The sequence below is a fragment of the Anomaloglossus baeobatrachus genome, chromosome 4 (assembly GCF_048569485.1).
Source record: "Anomaloglossus baeobatrachus isolate aAnoBae1 chromosome 4, aAnoBae1.hap1, whole genome shotgun sequence".
NCBI classification, from domain to species: Eukaryota; Metazoa; Chordata; class Amphibia; order Anura; family Aromobatidae; genus Anomaloglossus; species Anomaloglossus baeobatrachus.
This window is the reverse complement of record NC_134356.1, coordinates 364,405,889-364,428,894: the sequence shown is the minus strand read 5'-3', so window position 1 is coordinate 364,428,894 and position 23,006 is coordinate 364,405,889. Positions and strand designations below refer to the sequence as shown.

Genomic DNA, 23,006 nt, shown 5'->3' with positions numbered 1-23,006 from the left:
TATGTCTAAATTCCATTCCTAATCAGCCCTGTATAACATCATTCTCTAAAATAAAACTTTAAAAAAGCATTTATTACCTCCATTTTTCTTATTCAAATTAAGCCTGTGACTAGTTCCCCTTACTAGCCGACCCTTTCTCCATATTATCCATAATAACATGATTCTCTTGACCTGACATCACCGCCAGCTCCTGAAAATTTCACGCATGCGAGTGGCTCATTCCAGCCATGTCAGTTCCCCTCAGAAGAAGGGTGGATGCATCCCGGCTTCAGAAGTCTTCTGTGCTTCCGGTCACGCATAGTGCACCCCTATAACCGAGTGGACGCTTCCCAGCTTCAGAGATGCGCTGCGCATGGTCGAAAGTGCAGAAGACTTTCACATCATGAGCATTCCCCCCCCTCTGAAGCCAGGATACATCCACCCGGCTATAGAGGTGTACTGTGCATGACCAGAAGTGCAGAAGACTTCTGAAACCAGGATGCATCCACTCTGCTTCTGAGGTGCACTGACTTTTGGAAATCCTGTTATCATAGCCACAGGAAAAAGGGCTGACAAGTCAGGGGAACTAACACCCTTGCAACTTTTCAGAGTCTTAAAGGGAACCAATCACCATTATTTTCGTATATAACCTAAAGCCAGTGCTGTACTGGCACTATAAGGCTGATTCTCTACATACCTGTAATGGTTAGCTTGGATGTTTAGGTTTTGAAATCCAAAAAGTAAAGTTTATAAAATTAGCTGCTTGCTGAGTGACAGCAGGAAAAGAGCAGATAATATATTCATAGTTATCCCCTCCCCCTGTTAGAATTATACATTATATATATATTATACATTATACAAACAATTCACTTTGTCTCTTGCAGGACCTGTGTGAGGTCATACCCATGTGAGCAGAAGGGGCGGGGCCTCAGTCAACAAAGCTGGATACCAGGTCACATGGGTATGACCTCACACAGGTCCTGCAAGAGACAAAGTGAATCATTTGTATACTTATGCTAATTCTAACAGAGGGAGGTGATAACTATGCGTATATTCTGTTCCCTTGCTGCTGTCACTCAACAAGCCGCTAATTTTATAAACTTTACTTTCTTGGATTTCAAAACCTATATATCCGAGCTGACCACTACAGGTATGTATAGAATCAGCCTGATAGTGCCAGTATAGCACTGGCTTCAGCTTATATACGAAAATCCTGGTGATTGGTTCCCTTTTAAGCCTCTGACTAGTTGCAAGGGTGTTAGTTCCCCTGACTTGTCAGCCCTTTTTCCTGTGGCCATGATAACAGGATTTCCAAGTGTGGCCATCACTGCCAGTATGTACGAAAATCCTGGTGATTGGTTCCCTTGAATTTGATTAAGAAAAACCAGGGTAATTAATGCTTTTTTTTTTAATGTTTTATTTTAGAGAACGATGTTATACAGGTATGGTTAGGAAGGCAATTTGGACATGTAAATGTTGGTGTTTTGCAGGACCTGACAGGTTCCCTTCAAGCTTTGCCCTCAGATTGACCACTCCTGTTTTCCGAGTTAGCCATATCTTCTTTCCGGATGGGCTGCTGCCAGTATTCTTCAATGGATTCTTATTCCATTTGACATTACATTCTTAAAGGGAGGGTGAGTTAATGGAGGAAATAGTGGGCACAGTTTTGAGACTGAAACAAATTGTATATGCATGTATCCTTAATGCTATTTTATGCACTGTAGGTTGCATTATTTATTTTTTTTTAACTTTTGCTTCTTTGCTTTATTCACACCAAGCATTTATTCTGGCTGACAGCATGATCAAGAATCCCCCAAACCTCATGTGTATTAATAATTATAACGTTACTTTTGTGCACGCACAAACCTGTTGATCTTTAATAATCGCAATTACTGCATGTGTTGTATATTGAGTAGCAGAAATTGTCAGATTACTTTTAATGAGCAGCATTAACACAAATGTCTTCTTCTCTCCAGGGGCGTAATTAACCCATTTCCTTCGTGCAAGAGCAGCAAATCATCCCTTATACAGTGTATCCATATAGCTGAAGGGCACAACAAGGCTGTGCTTTGTGTAGATGCTACTGATGATCTTCTGTTCACTGGCTCTAAAGGTCAGCCGCATTATTTCTTCTGTATAAATACAAGCTGACAGCTAATATTCAGTGTATTTCTAGTTCAAGTGAAATGTCATTGGTTTTAGATATTTTAGCTTTAGTTTACATATTTAGTATGGTTGTCAACTTTGAAATGGGTGTTGGAGTGTATAATGTAATGACTGTGTGGATGGTCTTTTAAAATGGGTGAAAAAGTTTCTAGTTAAGAGTCTTTTCTTATGTAGGATTATTCTCAGATTTAAAGGGAATCTTTCAGCATAAAAATAGACTAATCTGCAGGCATTACGTTATAGAGCAGGGGGGAGCTGAGTACAATGATATATTGATGATATATAGTTTCTTTGTCGCTCCTAATTGGGAGACCCAGACAATTGACAATTGGGTGTATAGCTACTGCCTCCGGAGGCCACACAAAGTATTACACTAAAAAGTGTAAGGCCCCTCCCCTTCTGGCTATACACCCCCCCGTGGGATCACGGGCTCCTCAGTTTTATGCTTTGTGCGAAGGAGGTCAGACATCCACGCATAGCTCCACTGTTTAGTCAGCAGCAGCTACTGACTATGTCGGATGGAAGAAAAGAGGGCCCATACTAGGGCCCCCAGCATGCTCCCTTCTCACCCCACTTTCTGTCGGCGGTGTTTGTTAAGGTTGAGGTACCCATTGCGGGTACGGAGGCTGGAGCCCACATGCTGATTCCTTCCCCATCCCCATTAGGGCTCTGGGTGAAGTGGGACTTTACCGGTCTCCAGGCACTGAGACCGTGCTCCTTCCACAGCCCCCGGAGAATCGGCTGGATATGGAGCTGAGTATCGTCAGGGACAGGGCCCTGCTTCGTTAAGGTACTCTGTGTCCCCGGGCATACCGCGCGCACACCGCAGCATGCTGGGCGTGTTAGTGCGCCGGGGACATCAGCGCTGCTGCGCTTGTGCCATTCCTCACTACAGCGCTGCTGAGTGAGTAGACTTAGTACGAACGGCCGCGCCGGCCGCTGGGGTCAGTTTTCACTGCGACGCGGCTGGGACTTGTGGTGCGCCGGGGACTTCCGCGCTAGCCGTGCATGTATGACGGCCGCGCTTATTACTACAGTCCCCGGCTTTTGCGGCCTAGTTCGTTTCGTTCCCGCCCCCAGACCTGCCAGTCAGGGGGAGGGCGGGACGCTGTACAGACCATCAGCGCTGAGGGCTGGAGTCTGCTTTACATACTCCAGCCCTCACACTGGGCACAGTGGGACGCCAGTTTCCCGCACTTTGTTTGTGGCACGCCCACGGTCCGCCCCTCCTCACAGGACGCCGGCAGCCATTCCTGTCTGCACGCTGAGCTGGAGAGGGGAGACTGGGAGACCCAGACACGGGATTCTGCGACCTCACACCCGCTTTTCAGCGGGCAGTAAGCAGCCCTCAAGGGCTCACCCCCACTTGTGCCGAAGTGTACTTTGTATTTTTGTGCTTGCATGCTATACATTACACTGTACGGTCGCTGGTGACTCTCTGCTATATACCCTCCTAGGTTACTCAAGGCAGACAACAGCATGTCGTCCGCAAAAAGCAAACGTGCCAAGGCACAGACTTTATATGCTGCTTGTACCGCATGTGGGGCTGCTCTACCGGCAGGTTCCACTGACCCCCATTGTGTGCAGTGCTCGGCCCCTGTGGCACTTGCTCAGCCGGGGCCGCTGCTAGAGGTGACCCAGGGAGAACCACCTGTGAATGCTGTCCAGGTGACAGGGACGGAGTTTGCAGTTTATGCTGACAGATTGTCTATGACTATGTCTAAAATTCTTGAAACATTGCAGTCTAGACCAGTAACTCAGACCATGGGCACTGTTGAATCATTGCTCCCTGGTCCCACTCAGCTGGATCACTCCCGAGCTCAGGAGGTGTCGCATGCACCCCAGGGTGACGACTCTGACTCGGACGACAGTCCCAGACGGCCTAAGCGGGCTCGCTATGAGCGGCCCTCAACTTCATCACACTGGTCAGGGTCCCAGCTGGACGACTCTCTGTGTGATGAGGCGGATGTGGCTGATCAGGATTCTGATCCTGGGACCGTTCTCAATCTGGATACACCTGATGGTGACGCCATAGTGAATGATCTTATAGCGTCCATCAATAGAATGTTAGATATTTCTCCACCAGCTCCCCCTGCGGAGGAGTCAGCCTCACAGCAGGAGAAATTCCATTTCAGGTATCCCAAGCGTAAATTGAGCACTTTTCTGGACCACTCTGACTTTAGAGACGCTATCCAGAAACACCACACTTATCCAGATAAGCGTTTCTCCAAACGGCTTAAAGATACACGATATCCTTTTCCCCCTGACGTGGTCAAGGGCTGGACCCAGTGTCCCAAGGTGGACCCTCCAATCTCCAGGCTTGCAGCTAGATCCTTAGTTGCAGTGGAAGATGGGGCGGCACTTAAAGATGCCACTGACAGACAGATGGAGCTCTGGTTGAAATCCATCTATGAAGCTATTGGAGCGTCGTTGGCGCCAGCATTCGCAGCCGTATGGGCACTCCAAGCTATTTCAGCTGGGCTTACACAGGTCGACACGGTCACACGTACATCTGCTCCGCAGGTGGCGCCCTTGACCTCTCAAATGTCTGCATTCGCGTCTTACGCGATTAATGCTGTCCTAGACTCTACGAGCCGTACGGCAGTGGCGTCTGCCAACTCCGTGGTTTTACGTAGAGCCTTGTGGTTGAGAGAATGGAAGGCAGATTCTGCTTCCAAGAAGTGCTTAACCAGTTTGCCTTTTTCTCGTGACCGACTGTTTGGTGAGCGTTTGGATGAAATCATTAAACACTCCAAGGGTAAGGATTCATCCTTACCTCAACCCAGACAAATCAAACCCCAACAGAGGAGGGGACAGTCTGGTTTTCGGTCCTTTCGAGGCTCAGGCAGGTCCCAATTCTCCTCGTCCAAAAGGACTCAAAAGGATCAGAGGGGCTCAGATTCTTGGCGGACTCAATCACGACCAAAAAAGACAGCCGGAAGAACCGTTACCAAGACGGCTTCCTCATGACTTTCAGCCTCCTCTCTCCGCATCCTCGGTCGGTGGCAGGCTCTCCCGCTTTGGCGACATTTGGCTGTCACAGGTCAAAGACCGTTGGGTGAGAGACATTCTGTCTCACGGGTACAGGATAGAGTTCAGCTCTCGTCCTCCAACTCGCTTCTTCAGAACTTCTCCACCTCCCGACCGAGCAGATGCTCTTCTGCAAGCGGTGTCCGCCCTAAAGGCGGAAGGAGTGGTGACTCCCGTTCCTCTTCAGGAACGATGGTCGCGGTTTTTACTCCAATTTGTTTGTGGTGCCAAAGAAGGACGGGTCGTTCCGTCCCGTCCTGGATCTAAAGCTGCTCAACAAACACGTGAAAACCAGGCGGTTCCGGATGGAATCCCTCCGCTCCGTCATCGCCTCAATGTCTCAAGGAGATTTCCTAGCATCAATAGACATCAAGGATGCTTATCTCCACGTGCCGATTGCGCCAGAGCATCAGCGTTTTCTACGCTTCGTTGTAGGAAGCGAACACCTGCAGTTCGTAGCTCTACCTTTCGGGCTGGCGACAGCCCCTCGGGTCTTTACCAAGGTTATGGCAGCAGTAGTGGCAGTCCTGCACTCGCAAGGTCACTCTGTGATTCCGTATTTGGACGATCTACTTATCAAGGCACCCTCTCAAGAGGCATGCCAGCACAGCCTGAACGTGGCACTGAAGACTCTCCAGGGTTTCGGATGGATTATCAACTTTTCAAAGTCAAATCTAACCCCGACCCAATCACTAACATATCTTGGCATGGAGTTTCATACTCTCTCAGCGATAGTGAAACTTCCACTGGACAAACAGTGTTCACTACAGACAGGGGTGCAATCTCTCCTTCAGAGCCAGTCACACCCCTTGAGGCGCCTCATGCACTTCCTAGGGAAGATGGTAGCGGCAATGGAAGCAGTTCCTTTCGCGCAGTTTCATCTGCGTCCACTTCAATGGGACATTCTCCGCCAACGGGACGGGAAGTCGACATCCCTCGACAGGGATGTCTCCCTCTCTCAGACAGCCAAGGACTCTCTCCGGTGGTGGCTTCTTCCCACCTCATTGTCGAAAGGAAAGTCGTTCCTACCCCCATCCTGGGCGGTGGTCACGACAGACGCGAGCCTGTCAGGGTGGGGAGCAGTGTTTCTCCACCACAGGGCTCACGGTACGTGGACTCTGAAAGAGTCCACCCTTCAAATCAATGTTCTGGAAATCAGAGCAGTCTATCTTGCCCTACAAGCCTTCCAGCAGTGGCTAGCAGGCAAGCAGATCCGAATTCAGTCGGACAACTCCACAGCGGTGGCATACATCAACCACCAAGGGGGAACACGCAGTCGGCAGGCCTTCCAGGAAGTCCGGCGGATTCTGACGTGGGTGGAAGACACGGCATCCACCATATCCGCAGTTCACATACCAGGCGTGGAAAACTGGGAAGCAGACTTTCTCAGTCACCAGGGCATGGACGCAGGGGAATGGTCCCTTCACCCGGACATGTTTCAGGAGATCTGTCGCCGCTGGGGGATGCCGGACGTCGACCTGATGGCGTCACGGCACAACAACAAGGTCCCGGTTTTCATGGCGCGATCCCACGATTACCGAGCTCTGGCGGCAGACGCCCTAGTTCAGGATTGGTCGCAGTTCAGGCTACCTTATGTGTTCCCACCTCTGGCGTTGTTGCCCAGGGTGCTGCGCAAGATCAGGGCCGACTGCCGCCGCGCCATCCTCGTCGCTCCAGACTGGCCAAGGAGGTCGTGGTACCCGGATCTGTGGCACCTCACGGTAGGCCAACCGTGGGCTCTGCCAGACCGTCCAGACTTGCTGTCTCAAGGGCCGTTTTTCCATCTGAATTCTGCGGCCCTGAACCTGACTGTGTGGCCATTGAGTCCTGGATCCTAGCGGCTTCAGGTTTATCTCATGAAGTGGTTGCCACCATGAGACAGGCTAGGAAACCATCCTCCGCCAAGATCTACCACAGGACGTGGAAGATATTCTTATCTTGGTGCTCTGCTCAGGGAGTTTCTCCCTGGCCATTTGCATTGCCTATTTTTCTTTCCTTCCTGCAGTCTGGGTTGGAAAAAGGTTTGTCGCTCGGCTCCCTTAAAGGTCAAGTCTCCGCGCTATCCGTATTTTTTCAGAAGCGCCTAGCGCGACTTCCTCAGGTACGCACGTTCCTGCAAGGGGTTTGTCATATCGTCCCCCCTTACAAGCGGCCGTTGGAGCCCTGGGATCTAAACAAGGTCCTAATTGCTCTCCAGAAGCCGCCTTTCGAGCCTTTGAAGGATGTTTCCCTTTCTCGTCTTTCACAGAAAGTGGCCTTTCTAGTGGCGGTCACGTCTCTTCGGAGAGTGTCCGAGCTGGCGGCGTTATCATGCAGATCTCCCTTCCTAGTATTTCACCAGGACAAGGTAGTTCTGCGTCCAATTCCAGAATTTCTTCCTAAGGTGGTATCCTCCTTTCATCTCAACCAGGATATCACTTTACCATCTTTGTGTCCGCATCCAGTTCACCAATTTGAAAAAGGTTTGCATTTATTGGATCTGGTGAGAGCACTCAGGATCTACATTTCCCGCACGGCGCCCCTGCGCCGCTCGGATGCACTCTTTATCCTTGTCGCTGGTCAGCGTAAGGGGTCGCAAGCTTCCAAATCCACCCTGGCGCGGTGGATCAAGGAACCAATTCTTCACACCTACCGTTCTGCTGGGCTTCCGATTCCATCAGGACTGAAGGCCCATTCTACCAGAGCCGTGGGTGCGTCCTGGGCATTACGGCACCAGGCTACGGCTCAGCAGGTGTGCCAGGCGGCTACCTGGTCGAGTCTGCACACTTTTACCAAGCATTATCAGGTGCATACCTACGCTTCGGCGGATGCCAGCCTAGGTAGACAAGTCCTTCAGGCGGCGGTGGCCCACCTGTAGGAAAGGGCTGTTTGACGGCCCTATCACGAGGTATTCTTTTACCCACCCAGGGACTGCTTTTGGACGTCCCAATTGTCTGGGTCTCCCAATTAGGAGCGACAAAGAAGAAGGGAATTTTGTTTACTTACCGTAAATTCCTTTTCTTCTAGCTCCAATTGGGAGACCCAGCACCCGCCCTGTTTTCTTAGGGATTTTGTTTTTTCGGGTGCACATGTTGTTCATGTTGAAGAGTTCAGTTCTCCGATGTTGTTCCTCGGATTGAATTTGTCTTTAAAACAGTTATTGGCTTTCCTCCTTCTTGCTTTTGCACTAAAACTGAGGAGCCCGTGATCCCACGGGGGGGGTGTATAGCCAGAAGGGGAGGGGCCTTACACTTTTTAGTGTAATACTTTGTGTGGCCTCCGGAGGCAGTAGCTATACACCCAATTGTCAATTGTCTGGGTCTCCCAATTGGAGCTAGAAGAAAAGGAATTTACGGTAAGTAAACAAAATTCCCTTCTTTTGTGAGAAAGGATTATAAGTATAAGTATAACTTGTGTTGTAATGATTTAATCCTCTGCTCTTTCTGGGATTTCTGGTCAAGCGGGCAGTCCTATCAGTGATTGACAGATATCCCTGTATGTATAATTACACAAAGCTGTCAGTCACGGATAGGACCGCCCACTGAACAAAAAATCCCAGGTGGGGCAGACAACTTAACATTCTAGTGAATCTTCACTCACAAAACTATATATGAATCTACTCCGCTCCCCTTGCTCTATTCCATGATGTTTGCAGCTTGGATTGCATTTCCATGTTGACAGATTCCCTTTGTTAGACATCACATGTGAATACAAATGAGGTATAATGAATCCCCAACTGTGCAGAGGGGCTCCAAAAGAACCCAAAACATTCAGCCCCATATCCATCTTCTAACTAATTTAGTCAAGCTGTTAATTTTTAAAAAGTTATCAATAATATGCTGCGGTAGAGAAGCCCAAAATCAGGTTTAATGGGGTTGTCCAATCTGTTTCTTTTTCACTAATATGGTAAAAGGTTATTCCAAAAAATCATAAATTGGTTCTATATTAAAGTCCATGACTTTTGTAAACGTTTACAAATATAAGCTATTTTAAAAATCCTCATATTGTATGAATAATTGCCTCCTAAATATGTCTCCTTGTTCCCAGGCTATATTTACTCTACATGGTCAATGGAACGGTCCTCTTGTAGTTCCATGTGCATAGGTCAATCATGCGCAGTTTAGGCATCATGTGCTGTATAGCTACATGCTCCCACACTCATGGGCAAAGATTGATCATGTGCAGTTTAGGCATCATGTGCGGTATAGCTGCATGATCACACACTCATGAGCATAGCTCGATCATGCACAGATCATCCATGAAGGCCAGATTTGTGCAGTGTACAACTGATTGTTGTCCTATGGACAGACTCTCTCACCTTAGCTGTAGATCTCTGCAGTTCATCCAGAGTGATCAATGGCCTCTTGGCTGCATCTCTGATAAGTCTTCTCCTTTTTGAGATGAAATTTTTGAGGGACGGCCGGGTCTTGGTAGATATTCAGTGGTATGATATTCCTTCCATTTCAATCTGATCGCTTGCACAGTGTTTCTTGGGATGTTTAAAGTTTTGGAAATCTTTTTGTAACCAAATCCGATTTTAAACTTCTCCACAACAGTAACACGGACCTCCCTGTTGTGTTCCTTGGTCTTCATGATGCTCTCTGTGCTTTAAACAGAGCACTGAGACTATCACAGAGCAGGTGCATTTATACGGAGACTAGATTACACACAGGTGGCTTATATTTATCATCATCAGTCATTTAGGACAACATTGGATCATTCAGAGATCCTCAATGAACTTCTGGAGTGAGTTTGCTACACTGAAAGTCAAGGGGATGAATAATATTGCACGCCCCAATTTTCAGTTGTTTATTTTTTTTACAAAAGTTTAAAATAAGCAATAAATTTCGTTCAACTTCACAATTGTGTCCCACTTGTTGTTGATTCTTCACCATAACATTAAAATTGTTATCTTTATGTTTGACGCCTGAAATGTGGGAAAAGGTTGAAGAAATCAAGGGGGCCGAATACTATCGCAAGGCACTGTAGCTGCATGCTCCCACGCTCATGAGCATAGCTCAATCATTTGCAGTTTAGGCATCATGTGCTGTATTGCTGCATGCTCCCACATTCATGGGCATAGCTAGATCATGCGCAGTTTAGGCATCGTGCTGTATAGCTTCATGCTCCCACACTCAGAGCAGAGCTCCCCATCTATGATTGATGAAACTGTTCATGCATGGTTCCCTCCAGCGATTTCTGACCTGCCTACAACCTCAGCTCAACTGTAATATGTTTACCCAGCTAATTATGGAAATCATAATTATGGAAATCACAGGATCGATTGACATGTTAATAATATGCAAATGACGAAAAAATATATACAAATCTTTCAAAACATCTGGGTTTCAGGAGTATGAGCACTAAACACAGAAATACATGGAATTGACTTGACTTTTATTACTAAAATTATTAATGGTTGTGTTAGGATTGTTCTGTCATGATCAGTGCACTTGGGAACACATATGCTCAACATCCACTTCTGGCAGCTTTATTTGCAGTTGCTGACCAATAACATCCCAGAAGTGCTCAGTGGAAGACAAGTGGAGAGGTGCAGCAGGTTATGATATAAAGTTTTGGCCATGCAGCTTGCTCACAGTAGCACGAGCTTGGTGTTGTTTTCTTTCAATATATACTCCGTGGACCCTTTGGTGAAATGCCAATGTCTCTACTGCTATGACTAAATCCATGTAATGTCAAGCTGTTAGTGGACCTGGAAAGAAAAGTAGAGATGTCTGACTACCATAAATTATTCCGCGGAACACCTTTATCCTGGGTGTAGGCCTATTCATGGATATGCCCACGATGTCTCCAGACCAATGTATGTCTATCATTGCGTCCAGTACAAAAGTGGAACTAATTACTGAACAAACAGACCTCAATTTTAGCCTCCATTACAGCCACGAGTTTCCATCTGGGGACCACATATGTAATGCCATGAAGAGCCCTTTACAAGGCAACATCACATCTGTCCTATTCTTGGGATTAATATGTGAGGTGGCATATCATACGGGAGCAGAACCCCTCGTCTTCATTTCAGGTACACTTACAGCTCGGGATTACATTATGTTGGTGGAACTAGGGTCCCAGGAACTGTCATTCAACAAAAAAATTACAGGCTGTGTGTTGCTTATAATATTGTGATCAGTAAAGCAATGGCTTTAGAAATTTCAGAGGGAATGTTCCCCAACCTTTCAGCTTCGAATTGCAATTATATACAATACAGACCAAACGTTTGGACACACCTTCTCATTCAAAGAGATTTCTTTATTTTCATGACTCTGAAAATTGTAGATTCACATTGAAGGCATCAAAACTATGAATTAACACATGTGGAATGAAGTACTTAACAAAAAAGTGTGAAACAACTGAACATATGTCTTATATTCTAGATTCATCAAAGTTACGCCCTTTTGCTTTGATTATAGCTTTGCACACGCTTGGCATTCTCTTGATGAGCTTCAAGAGGTAGTCACCGGAAATGGTTTTCACTTCATAGGTGTGCCCTATTAGGTTTAATAAGTGGTATTTCTTCCCTTATAAATGGGGTTGGGACCATCAGTTGTGTTGTGTAGAAGTCTGGTGGATACACAGCTGATAGTCCTACTGAATAGACTGTTAGAATTTGTATCATGGCAATAAAAAAGCAGCTAAGTAAAGAAAAACGAGTGGCCATCATTACTTTGAGAAATGATGGTCAGTCAGTCCGAAAAATTGGGAAAACTTTCAAAGTGTCCCCAAGTGCAGTGGCAAAAACCATCAAACGCTACAAAGAAACTGGCTGACATGAGGACCGCCCAGGAAAGGAAGATCAAGAATCACCTCTGCTGTGGAGGATAAGTTTATCTGAGTCATCAGCCTCAGAAATCACAGGTTAACAGCAGCTCAGATTAGAGACCAGGTCAATGCCAATACAGAGTTCTAGCAGCAGACTCATCTCTAGAACAACTATTAAGAGGAGACTTTGTGCAGCAGGCAATCATGGTAAAATAGCTGCTAGGAAACCACTGCTAAGGACAGGCAACAAGCAGAAGTGACTTGTTTGGGCTACAGAACACAAGAAATGGACATTAGACCAGTGGAAGTCTGTGCTTTGGTCTGATGAGTCCAAATTTGAGATCTTTGGATCCAACCACCGTGTCTTTTTGTGCGATGCAGAAAAGGTGAACGGATGGACTCTACATGCCTGGTTTCCACCTTGAAGCATGGAGGAGGAGGTGTGATGGTGTGGGGGTGCTTTGCTGGTGACACTGTTTGGGATTTTTTCAGAATTGAAGGCATACTGAACCAGCATGGCTACCACATTATCTTGTAGCGGCATGTTATTCCATCTGGTTTGCGTTTAGTTGGACCATTTATTTTTCTACAGGACAATGACCCCAAACACACCTCCAGGCTGTGTAAGGGCTATTTGACTAAGAAGGAGAGTGATGGGGTGCTATGCCAGATGACCTGGCCTCCACAGTCACCAAACCTGAACCCAATCGAGATGGTTTGGGGTGAGCTGGACCACAGAGTGAAGGCAAAAGGGCCAACAAGTGCTAAGCATCTCTGGAAACTCCTTCAAGACTGTTGGAAGACCATTTACGGTGACTACCAAGAGCTTCAAGAGAAGCTCATCAAGAGAATGGCAAGAGTGTGCAAAGCCGTAATCAAAGCAAAAGGTGGCTACTTTGAAGAACCTAGAATATAAGACGTATTTTCAGTTGTTTCACACTTTTTTAAGTATTTCATTCCACATGTGCTAATTCATAGTTTTGATGCCTTCAATGTGAATCTACACTTTTCAGAGACATGAAAATAAAGAAAACTCTTTGAATGAGAAGGTGTGTCCAAACTTTTGGTCTGTACTGTATATCAAAAGAGATTTATTTGAATTTCCTTAAAATGAAGCTAACTGCGGAATTGTGTAATTGCTGTTTCTGACCATACAGGGACATGGTCTGACCATACCACATCTCCCAGGCAGGGGAGGAAGTAAAAAAGTATACAGACATTACAGCATGGGATGGCAAATTATTCATTCTTTGAGGTAAAACATTTTTTGAAAACAGAAACAGAAGTTCCAGGCGGCACACAATCCTTCAAGGTGCACGTGTCCAAGGAAGGCATCCACAGTATAATTGATTATGATGGAATAAACTACAAAAATATTTCAGAAGATTTGGAGTGCCGGTCCTTTGTATTAATTATTTTTTAAAAACAGGCAGGGAAATGTTTTACCTCACAGAAAAGATCAGCTGTGATCCCATGCAGTAATGTCTGTATACCTTTGTTGCATCTTCCTTTGCCCAAGAGATGTGGTATGATCAGATCATGTCCCTGTACTTTCAAACACGGCCATTATACAGTACATAGCAGGGGCACATGTATAAGATTCTCAGCACAGGGACATTTGTTTTAAACTCATACAATTGTGTAACGTATTCCAAGATCTATTGATTAAATCAACGTTTAAAATCAACTTTATTCATGGAAAAACCCCTTTTATTACTTTGCTGCTGAAAAATTACTCAGCAAGTAATTAGTTTACAGAATATATTCTTTATTTTCAGCTATGTTTTTTTTCTATTTTCACAGATTTTTCACTGTGACCAAAAAAATGCTTCCTTTATACCTTAACTTGTACTGGTCAGTGGTAGCTTAGAATGGGTGAATTCACATAGTACATATTTATTACAGAAATGTATGTGACTCAAAATTAGTTCCACCCATTCAAGCACATTTTTTTCTGCAGCAAATATATGAATTTTCAGGAGCCTTGTTAAATTAAATGGAACAATTCAAACATTTCTTCAACAAATCTGCCACACAAACTCACCATAAAAGGAGTACTGCATGGATGTAAAAAAAAAATCTTCTAATGGCCATGCTCTCAAAAACTAGGACAACGCTGGGTACTACAGCTAGTAAACTATAAAGATTAGATCCATAGTGCCGTTTCCCACCCTGACACTACCTGTAACTCGGTGTGACACTGGAGCTGCTCCTTGGTGCTCCCCCTCCCTTCTGGGAAGTTATATTGCACATCAGGGACTTGGCCTGTTCCATGCTGTTGGTAACTACCAGCCTCCTGATAATTGTTTCCCTGGAGTCCAAGAACAAGGGGAGGGGAGTTCTCGGACTGCAGTGAAACACATATTGAGGCTGGCTGTTATCATAACTATGAGCAGGCTATGCCCCTTAATATGTGATGTAACCTCCCAGAAGAAAGGGGGAGCAGCAAAGAGCCGCTCCAGCGTCACACTGAATTAATGGTGAGGGTGGGGAACAGCAATATGGATCTCATCTTAATAGTTTGAGGGCATGGCCATTGGAAGATTTTTTTATTTACCTGGAGTACCCCTTTTAAGGTTTTCCCTACAAGACTTTGGATTTTTTTTCTTCACTCAGCACCCCTTCCCTAAAATTTACTGATTGGGCTATTGGTGCTGTGGTACTTGTGTGAGCACTGCAGCGTATTCTGTGTTTACATCATGCCAGCTTCTTAATACTGATAATGATGGGTATTGTGGTATAGTCCCCTTCACCTCAGACCGTCAGAATTCTGATCTTATGGAGGCCTTGCTAAAAATTATTGGTACATTTGTGCCAAATAAAAAAGACTGGTCTCCATGAGTACACATGTTATACATTATCAGTTTAGCTGCTTAAAGTAGTTGTAATAAGCTGCTTTCATGTACTAGTAGCATACTTTGACTTTATTTATTTTTTCTCTCTCAGATCGGACTTGTAAAGTATGGAATCTTGTCACTGGACAGGAAATAATGTCTCTTGGAGGTCATCCAAACAACGTGGTGTCTGTGAAGTATTGTAACTACACCAGTCTAGTATTTACAGTGTCAACATCTTACATTAAGGTGTGGGACATCCGAGATTCTGCAAAATGCATCCGTACACTTACGTAAGTATTTTACTGTTTGGCAAACTGCTTGCTTTTTTTGATAAATACAAATATCCTATCAGATATGGTCAAGAGTTACTGTAATTGTTTAGACTAAACAATACAATCCAGTCAAAGGTGAGCGGTGTGATTTTTTCCCCAGGGAATAATGTAGTCTGCAGTTTGAGTATTTTAGAAGCTACTAATCTAATGAGTAACTAGAACTAAGAGGAAAGTCATATAAATATTAAAGATGTAGAGCATTTATATTAGGGATCTCTAGGAACACTCAAAATACAAAAATAGACCCAGTTCCATATTTCCCCAAATACATGCTTAGTGTTCCAGAACTTGAAACATTGCTGTCCTGCTGGGATTCTGCACTCATAAACTACTTAGAAGAGTTGTAGGGGCAATCGAAAATGGGCCAAGGGGGCAAACGTTAAAAAAAGAAGCATTACTTACCTGTTAAACCCCTGCCGCTTCAGTGCTCCCTGTCGGTCTTTGGCTGCAGGGATGTTATGCTGATGATTATAATACACTTCAGCCAATTATTGGTCTCCAATGTGTGACTGCTGAAGCCAGAGATTGACTGCAGCGCTGATGAGAATGAGGGAAGTGAGGAATTTATCAGCTAAACAGTGCTTTTTATGGTCATGTGAGATTTACAAGCCTCAGTCTGTTTTTCTTGTTGATTTCAGACATTATTGTTCTTCCCAAAAGTTGGAATAGATGTTTGGTGGTGGTCTAAAAAGCCTTACATTTTTGAGGGAAAAATGTATTTATTTGAATTGTTTTGGTTTGCAAGTGCTGTTTTGATCACAACTAAGGAAAGGACAGTGTCCAAAAAGGAGATGTTTTTTCTCCAAAGAAAAGCTTACCTTGTTTAAAAAAAAAAAAAAAAAAAATAATAATAATAATAATAATGTGATAAACCCATTGTCTGTGCCCCAAAACTGTGTAAAAATACTTATGTTCCATAAGATTTCAGCAATTCATAGTCTGTGTATCCATCAGGGAAAACTCTCTCATCATGCTCCACATACTAAATAGGAACGCTTCAGCAAATACTTCTTGACTTGGAATATAAGCAAACATCTCATCCCCCTCAATAATAATAAAAAATATATACTTCAAATAGAAAAAAGAACTGCATAGGCACATCCAATCCAATGAGTTAGGATAAAATCTTCTTTATTCAAACCATGTTAAAACCACACAAAACGCTTAACAGAAAGCTGACATGTTTTTGGTGTCCAGACACCCTTAGTCATAGGTATTTCCAATGACTAAGGGTGTCTATGGACTACTGAAACACGTCAGTACGTGTTCAGCGTTTTGTGTGATTTTAACATGGTTTGAATAAAGATGTTTTTATCCTAATTCCTTGGGTTGGATGTGCCTATGTAGTTCTTTTTTTCCACTGGATCAGCCCTTTCAGGGACTGGTTCAGTCCAGGTTTCCACAGAATATGAGCATTTATTTGGAGCGGTGAAGGCCTTTTTTTTTTTGTTTTGTTAAAAGAAAATATACAAAGCAGTTGGTATATTTCTGGGTTCATAGCATTTTATTTACTAAACACATATGTTACCTGTTTACTCCCGTAGATGGCTGACAGCCTTGAGCGTCCAAGTAAATCACTTGATATCCTGATCACTTTGACTCCCCATTGATTTTTTTTTTTTGTTTTGTTATTGCTGCATACTTTCCTTATCAGATCACAGAATAGAGATAAGTTAACAATTATCGAAAATGTCAAATCTTTTTTTTTTTCTTTGTTAAGATCTTCTGGCCAGGTGATGGCATGGGATTCCTGTGCCGGAAGCCAGAATAGGACGGTGACCATTCCTCCTGGTGAAAACCAAATCAATCAAATTGCACTGAACCCGACAGGCACCTTCCTATATGCAGCTGCTGGAAACGCCGTGAGAATGTGGGATCTGAAAAGGTATGTTTCATGTTCTTGAAGTTAAGGTACCATCACACTTAGCGACGCTCCCGCGATCCCACCAGCGATCTGACCTGGCAGGGATCGCTGGAGCGTCGCTACATGGTCGCTGGTGAGCTGTGATCTGAATGTGCAGGGAGCAAGGAGCCGGCTTCTAGAAGCTGCAGACGCTGGTAACTAAGGTAAATATCGGGTAACCAAGCAAAGTGCTTTGCTTGGTTACCCGATGTGTACCTTGGTTACCAGCGTCCAAAGAAGCCGGCTCCCTGGTCCCTGCACATTCAGATCGTTGCTCTCTCGTTGTCAAACACAGCGATGTGTGCTTCACAGCGGGAGAGCAACGACCAAAAAATAGTCCAGGACATTCAGCAACGACCGGCGACCTCAGCAGGGGCCAGGTCGTTGCTGGATGTCACACACAGCGACATCGCTAGCAAGATCGCTGTTGCGTCACAAAAAACGTGACTCAGCAGCGATGTCGCTAGCGATGTCACTTAGCGAAACGTGGCCTTTAGTGTCTACCCATGACTTTAATGAAAGATTAAACTAAGGAAGAGATAAAGTGACCAACTGGATATCTGCAGTATGCACCATAGTAAAATGGGAGAATAAGCATTCTGATGTGCAGTACAGAAAAACCTCTGTAATCAGTCATGAGAATGGAAATGCAATTTATCAGGATCAGGTAATAAATGACAGGACCTGATGATCTGACCGAGGTCAACAATTACATGGTTTTCATATTGACAATTGCATGGATCAAATACTCCCTTCCATACTGTCATTTAATAATACCTCTTTGAGGGAGCCTTGAAGATTAGCAGAAAGTTTGATAATTTGTGTATTTTGATCTAAAAGATTTGTCATCCATGTTCATTGTGATTTATCTAACAATAGGTATCTTTGTGATAGGTCACATTTATTAGAACATATGGCGGCATTAGGCGTAGTCCAGGATTCCTGCAGGACATTGTATACCTGGTGTTAGATTCTGACTTTTAAGATATAACAGCTGCTGTTTTTTTCATCTTAAAGGTTCCAGTCTACAGGGAAATTAACTGGACATCTTGGACCTGTCATGTGTCTTACAGTAGACCAGGTTGCCAGTGGCCAAGATCTAATTATTACAGGCTCAAAGGATCATTATATTAAGGTGAGGAATCAAGGTTATTGGGATTCTAGTAATCGGTAATTAGAAAGCTATGTTCAAATGATAAAAGTATATAACGTGTATTGTTATATTTAGTAAGTGTTATATGGAGCAGATCCGTTAGTAAAATATTCAGTCATAGCTAAAGGCATCATATAATACCTCCAGGTCTTAAAAATGTAATAAAAGAAGCAACACAAAGTGCAGTGCCTAACAGAGTATTAATACCCCATGAACTTTTCTACATTTTTTTCTAGTTACAAAGAAGGCCTTTCATTTATTATTTTTAATTTGTGTCTACATATACTGATGTAATGTAGTATGCGTGTATTCATATACTCACAGCTGCTCTCTTCAGTGTCCAGCACCGTTCTTCTCCTCTTCTCAGTGACGTCACCCCTCTGCAGACTCTTTTAAACATAGAAATTTTAAACATATAAATCTAGAAATTGTGATGTGCACTTGTGTTTAGCCCCCCCACCCACTTCCACAGTCAATACTTTTCAGGACCATCTTTTGATGCAATTTCTGCTACAACATTTTGGGGTATGTCTCTACTAGTTTTGCACATCTAGAGGCTTTTGTAATTAGTGCTCTCCGTGCTTGGGATGTCAGGTTAGGTGGACGGTCAGCTCTCTCCACATCCAGACATCGGCTATATTAAATAGCTGGCATCGGTCTCAAACATCCACGGACAGAAACTGCGGCATTTAAATGATGTCCATGGTAGCTCCCTCATCTTTGAATGTCTGAGCTATCCAAATATAATACTAATTAATCCGATTTGGTAAATGGTGTAACGAGAAAAGATTAAACCGCCAAAAAAGCTTTCAACTCTAAGGGTATGTGCGCACGTTGCTTTTTACCTGCTTTTTACCTGCTTTTTTGCTGCTTTTTCTTCTGCGCTGTTTAATGCCAAAATGGATGTGTTCTTCTATTCAAGCAAAGTCTATGGGAATTTGGGTTTCTTGTTCACACTATGTTGTTCAAAATGCAGCCTTTTTGTGGCAGAACTTTGGTCAAAAACTCAGCTTTGCAGTGCAAAACCCAAATGGCAAAAACAATTGACATGTTGCTTCTTTGAAAAGCTGAGTTTTTGACCAAAGTTCTGCCTCAAAAAGGCAGCATTTTGAACAACATAGTGTGAACAAGAAACCCAAATTCCCATAGACTTTGCTTGAATAGAAGAACACATCCATTTTGGCATTAAACAGCGCAGAAGAAAAAGCAGCAAAAAAGCAGGTAAAAAGCAGGTAAAAAGCAACGTGCGCACATACCCTAAGAGCGCACATACTATCATTGTGCTCTCTCATGCAGGAGCTGTTGACTTCTGCTTCCTGAGCTGAACGCTTTCCCAGCTTAGGATCAGTTGGGGTTGCAGGACCTGAGCCCCTCAACAATCTACACAGTACATTTAAGGATGCCAAGATGAGTCAGAAGTATGAAATCATAGATATTATCATCCTTGTTCTGCTTTGTGCAGACCTGGTCCACAGTCCAGGTTAGTTCTCTTGGGCTGTAGACAGGAACTCTTACCTTTCCTTACCTTCTGGGATCCCGGGCTCGTCTTATTTACAATTTGCTATGCTGGAGCTTCACCACACGGCATACAGATGTCACAGCAGGCCAACAAATCAGATGCCACACTGAAAAAGCCGGAAGGTCAGGAAATTCATGAAGCTTATGTCCACAGTCAGAGCACTGATTTGGACAAGAGTGGCGCTCATCTTTGCTGATTTTTTTATTAGCTCTTTCTCCACTATCTCTCTTAGTGTGACCAGGAACCCATTTTTGAAGAGGTGGAAAAAGATAATGCTGTTTAATAATTCTACTTGTATTTGAAATATAATAATTCTCTCCTTGGATGTGCTAAGTAACAAGTCACTCCTGCATCCATTTCTTAGCACATAAGAACCTTTTAATATACTAATATTCTGCTTTTCCTTAGATGTTTGATATTACGGAAGGAGCCCTTGGTGTTGTTAGTCCTACACGTTGTTTTGAGCCACCTCATTACGATGGTATTGAAGCTCTCATCATAAGTGGAGATTACCTTTTCAGTGGGTCAAGAGACAATGGAATCAAGAAATGGGACCTCTCTCGTAAAGACCTTCTTCACGTAGGCCTATGTTTTTACTCTCAGGCATGTTAGTTGTTTATACAAACAAACCTATTTCATGATATTGTTTCTGTTTCTACAGCAAGTTCCAAATGCTCATAAAGATTGGGTATGTGCTCTTGGGATAGTGCCCAGTCGTCCCATTGTTCTGAGTGGCTGCCGAGGTGGCATCCTGAAGCTGTGGAATGTGGATACGTTCATGCCAATAGGAGAAGTCAAGGGACATGATAGTCCCATAAATGCAATCTGCACAAACTCTACTCATATTTTCACAGCATCAGAGTAAGTATTGTTTTCATTCTTATATAAATGTGTCTAATTTTAGATTGTAGTTAAGTGTGATTTCATGTCTGCATTAAAAGCAATCTTGTCACCTCGGAAAATGTTATTTACCTGTTAATGTAATCTGTAGGTGAATAGTGGTACAATGCTTCTCGGTTGTCTTATTGACATGTTGGCGGCTAGGAAAAAATGAACCAATTTCTTCCCAGTTGCCGCCAGCTTTCAGTCGTGATGTGCCTGGGTATTGATCTAGGCTGTATATTGGCCTTCTATCTTCAGTATTCAAACAGATTCATATCATTTAGTTTATTTATTCACCTAAAGCATTTGTTTTATTTTTTCTTTGCAGTGATCAAACTGTTAGAATTTGGAAGGCTAATGGTTCTCTTGATGGGCAAATATCAGATGCTGGGGACACAAGTGAGGATGTTGCAAGCAATTAAACTGGAAACCTAAAGATAAAGTCTTAAGAGGATACTGTGACGGACTGTTTACTGTTAAGACTCTTTTGGGCATTTGCTATAGTATAGTACACATACTGGACCTGAATTACTGGAAGCTTTGTTCTGAACGGTTATACTGTATTCTATATCCTACTAGTATCCACCTAACACACTGACCGAGAATCTTGATGGTCTGTACTAGAATGGCCATTGTGCTACAGCTTTGGGTACAAATGGTACTTGTTTGGTTGTGCGTGCCGTACTCCCATTATGCTAACATGCAGTAATTCTATATAGAAGTAAGCATACAGTATTTACTTGAAATACTCCCATACTGTCCACCCTCACATACACTGTGTGCCTGTAGACGAATACAAAACTGCCGAGCGCAGAGACATGCAACTAATGGCTATCCTTAACATGTCTGCCGTGGTGGCTTCTGGTCATGCTGATGGTCTTCACGAGAGATTGCCAGAAGAAGTCTGTCTGTTATATAGCTTTGGTGTTAAATATATTACAATTGTACTACACTCGACCAAAGTTTTTCTTTTCTGCACACCCTGGTGATCAGGATTGTCTGTGCAGTGAAATATCTGACACGTTACACATTTCTGTCTTCACATAGTAACCTTTTTGTGGCTGCGAGGCAATGTTTTCTGTGTTGTGTGTCCTACTGGTAATACCTACATATGCTATAAATTATTTTTTATTTCTTAGTTTATTTTTCTTTTAATACTTCCATTTTATTTTCATGACTGCATAATTTTGCTTCTAATTTAAAATGCTGCTATGTGTATCCTCAATACGGTTTCTTTTTTTAAACCTTAGAGTCTTGTTTGTGGTAGAGAACTGTATATAATTTGGTTGTAAAAAGATATTCTGCAGCTCCTGGTTTGATTTTAAATGCTGTGTTAATCTTTGGAAAATATTCTTTTTTGTGTTTTTATTTTTTTTTATGTTTTTGTTTTCTTAATCTTATTTTGTAAATTTGACAAATGCAAATTTAATATAGAAGAAACAAATATTTGTGCATATTGAGTTTGTAGATTACAATAACTAGTGAATTTCAGTTCAGCTAATGCATGAATAAACACATGCACAAATACTTCTGTCCTTGTTTCGTTGTTTACTGGTTTTCTTGATTGATTTATTTTTATCCTTTTATAAATGCTACCCTTTTTATGTACTGTTTATTAAAGGGGTTGTCCATACTTCTGATAAAAGTCTGCAGTCACTCTGACTGCAGACTTCTGAATCCTGATAGTCAGGATTTAGAGATATTGCCCATGAGACGGGGTGGTTATATAACCACAAGTATGCTATTTACATGCTTCTGGCCACATACCAACTAGACGTGCCTGGCTAGTCTCATTACGAGTGAATTGAGAGAAGCCAAGCATGTCTAGTAGGCACATGACCGCATGTATACTTCCGGTTAAACATGCCTCATTGGCAATAGCGGTGAATCCTGAGAGTGTATGTACATGTCGGGGTTTAAGAGGTCTGCAGTCACATAGAGTGACTGCAGAATATGTTATCAGAAGACCGGAAAACCCCTTTGCCTAGCGTAGAAAAGTATACTTTCATGCTTGTGCAAAAGAAGAAGTCTGAAGGCAATCAAGCTCCCGCCATGTGTCATCTTCTCCCAACCGTGATGCTTCGTTAGCCACGTGCAACAAATAACTGATGTGGAAACTGAAGAACAGTGACCTGGATATGGTGGAAAAAAAAAAAAAAGTCCGACTTGAGCAAGATCCTAATGAAATAAGAAAAAAAGAATGCAATTTCTATTTTCATTCAATTAACATACTTTGATGGAGGCCTTTAATTTTATAAGAGTTCCATACATTTTATACATATTAGTGCTAAGATACAAAACTTTGGATAACGGTGTTTTAAGTATCGAAAAGGGTTGCTGTGACACTGTTATAGCAGCTACCTTTAGTGTCCACTAGAGAGAACTCACTGCATATAGATTTATACAGCCCCCTCCCAACTTTAATAATCGCTGTTCTAGCTCCCTGTAG

The 23,006-nt window shown here is 43.4% G+C and overlaps 1 protein-coding gene across 7 annotated transcripts in view; it reads left to right on the top strand.

Moving 5' to 3' along the window:
* KIF21A (kinesin family member 21A) overlaps positions 1–22,084 on the top strand; it is a 239,758-nt gene extending 217,674 nt beyond the window's left edge. For all 7 annotated transcript variants that reach the window (XM_075345133.1, XM_075345130.1, XM_075345135.1 and 4 more), the window contains 7 exons: positions 1,956–2,092; positions 14,878–15,058; positions 16,821–16,985; positions 18,021–18,138; positions 20,084–20,254; positions 20,337–20,536; positions 20,886–22,084. In XM_075345133.1, coding sequence (XP_075201248.1) covers positions 1,956–2,092; positions 14,878–15,058; positions 16,821–16,985; positions 18,021–18,138; positions 20,084–20,254; positions 20,337–20,536; positions 20,886–20,979 — 1,066 coding nt within the window. In that variant the 3' untranslated portion in view covers positions 20,980–22,084. The remainder of the gene's footprint in view (positions 1–1,955; positions 2,093–14,877; positions 15,059–16,820; positions 16,986–18,020; positions 18,139–20,083; positions 20,255–20,336; positions 20,537–20,885) is intronic.
* Positions 22,085–23,006: the final 922 nt, after the last annotated feature.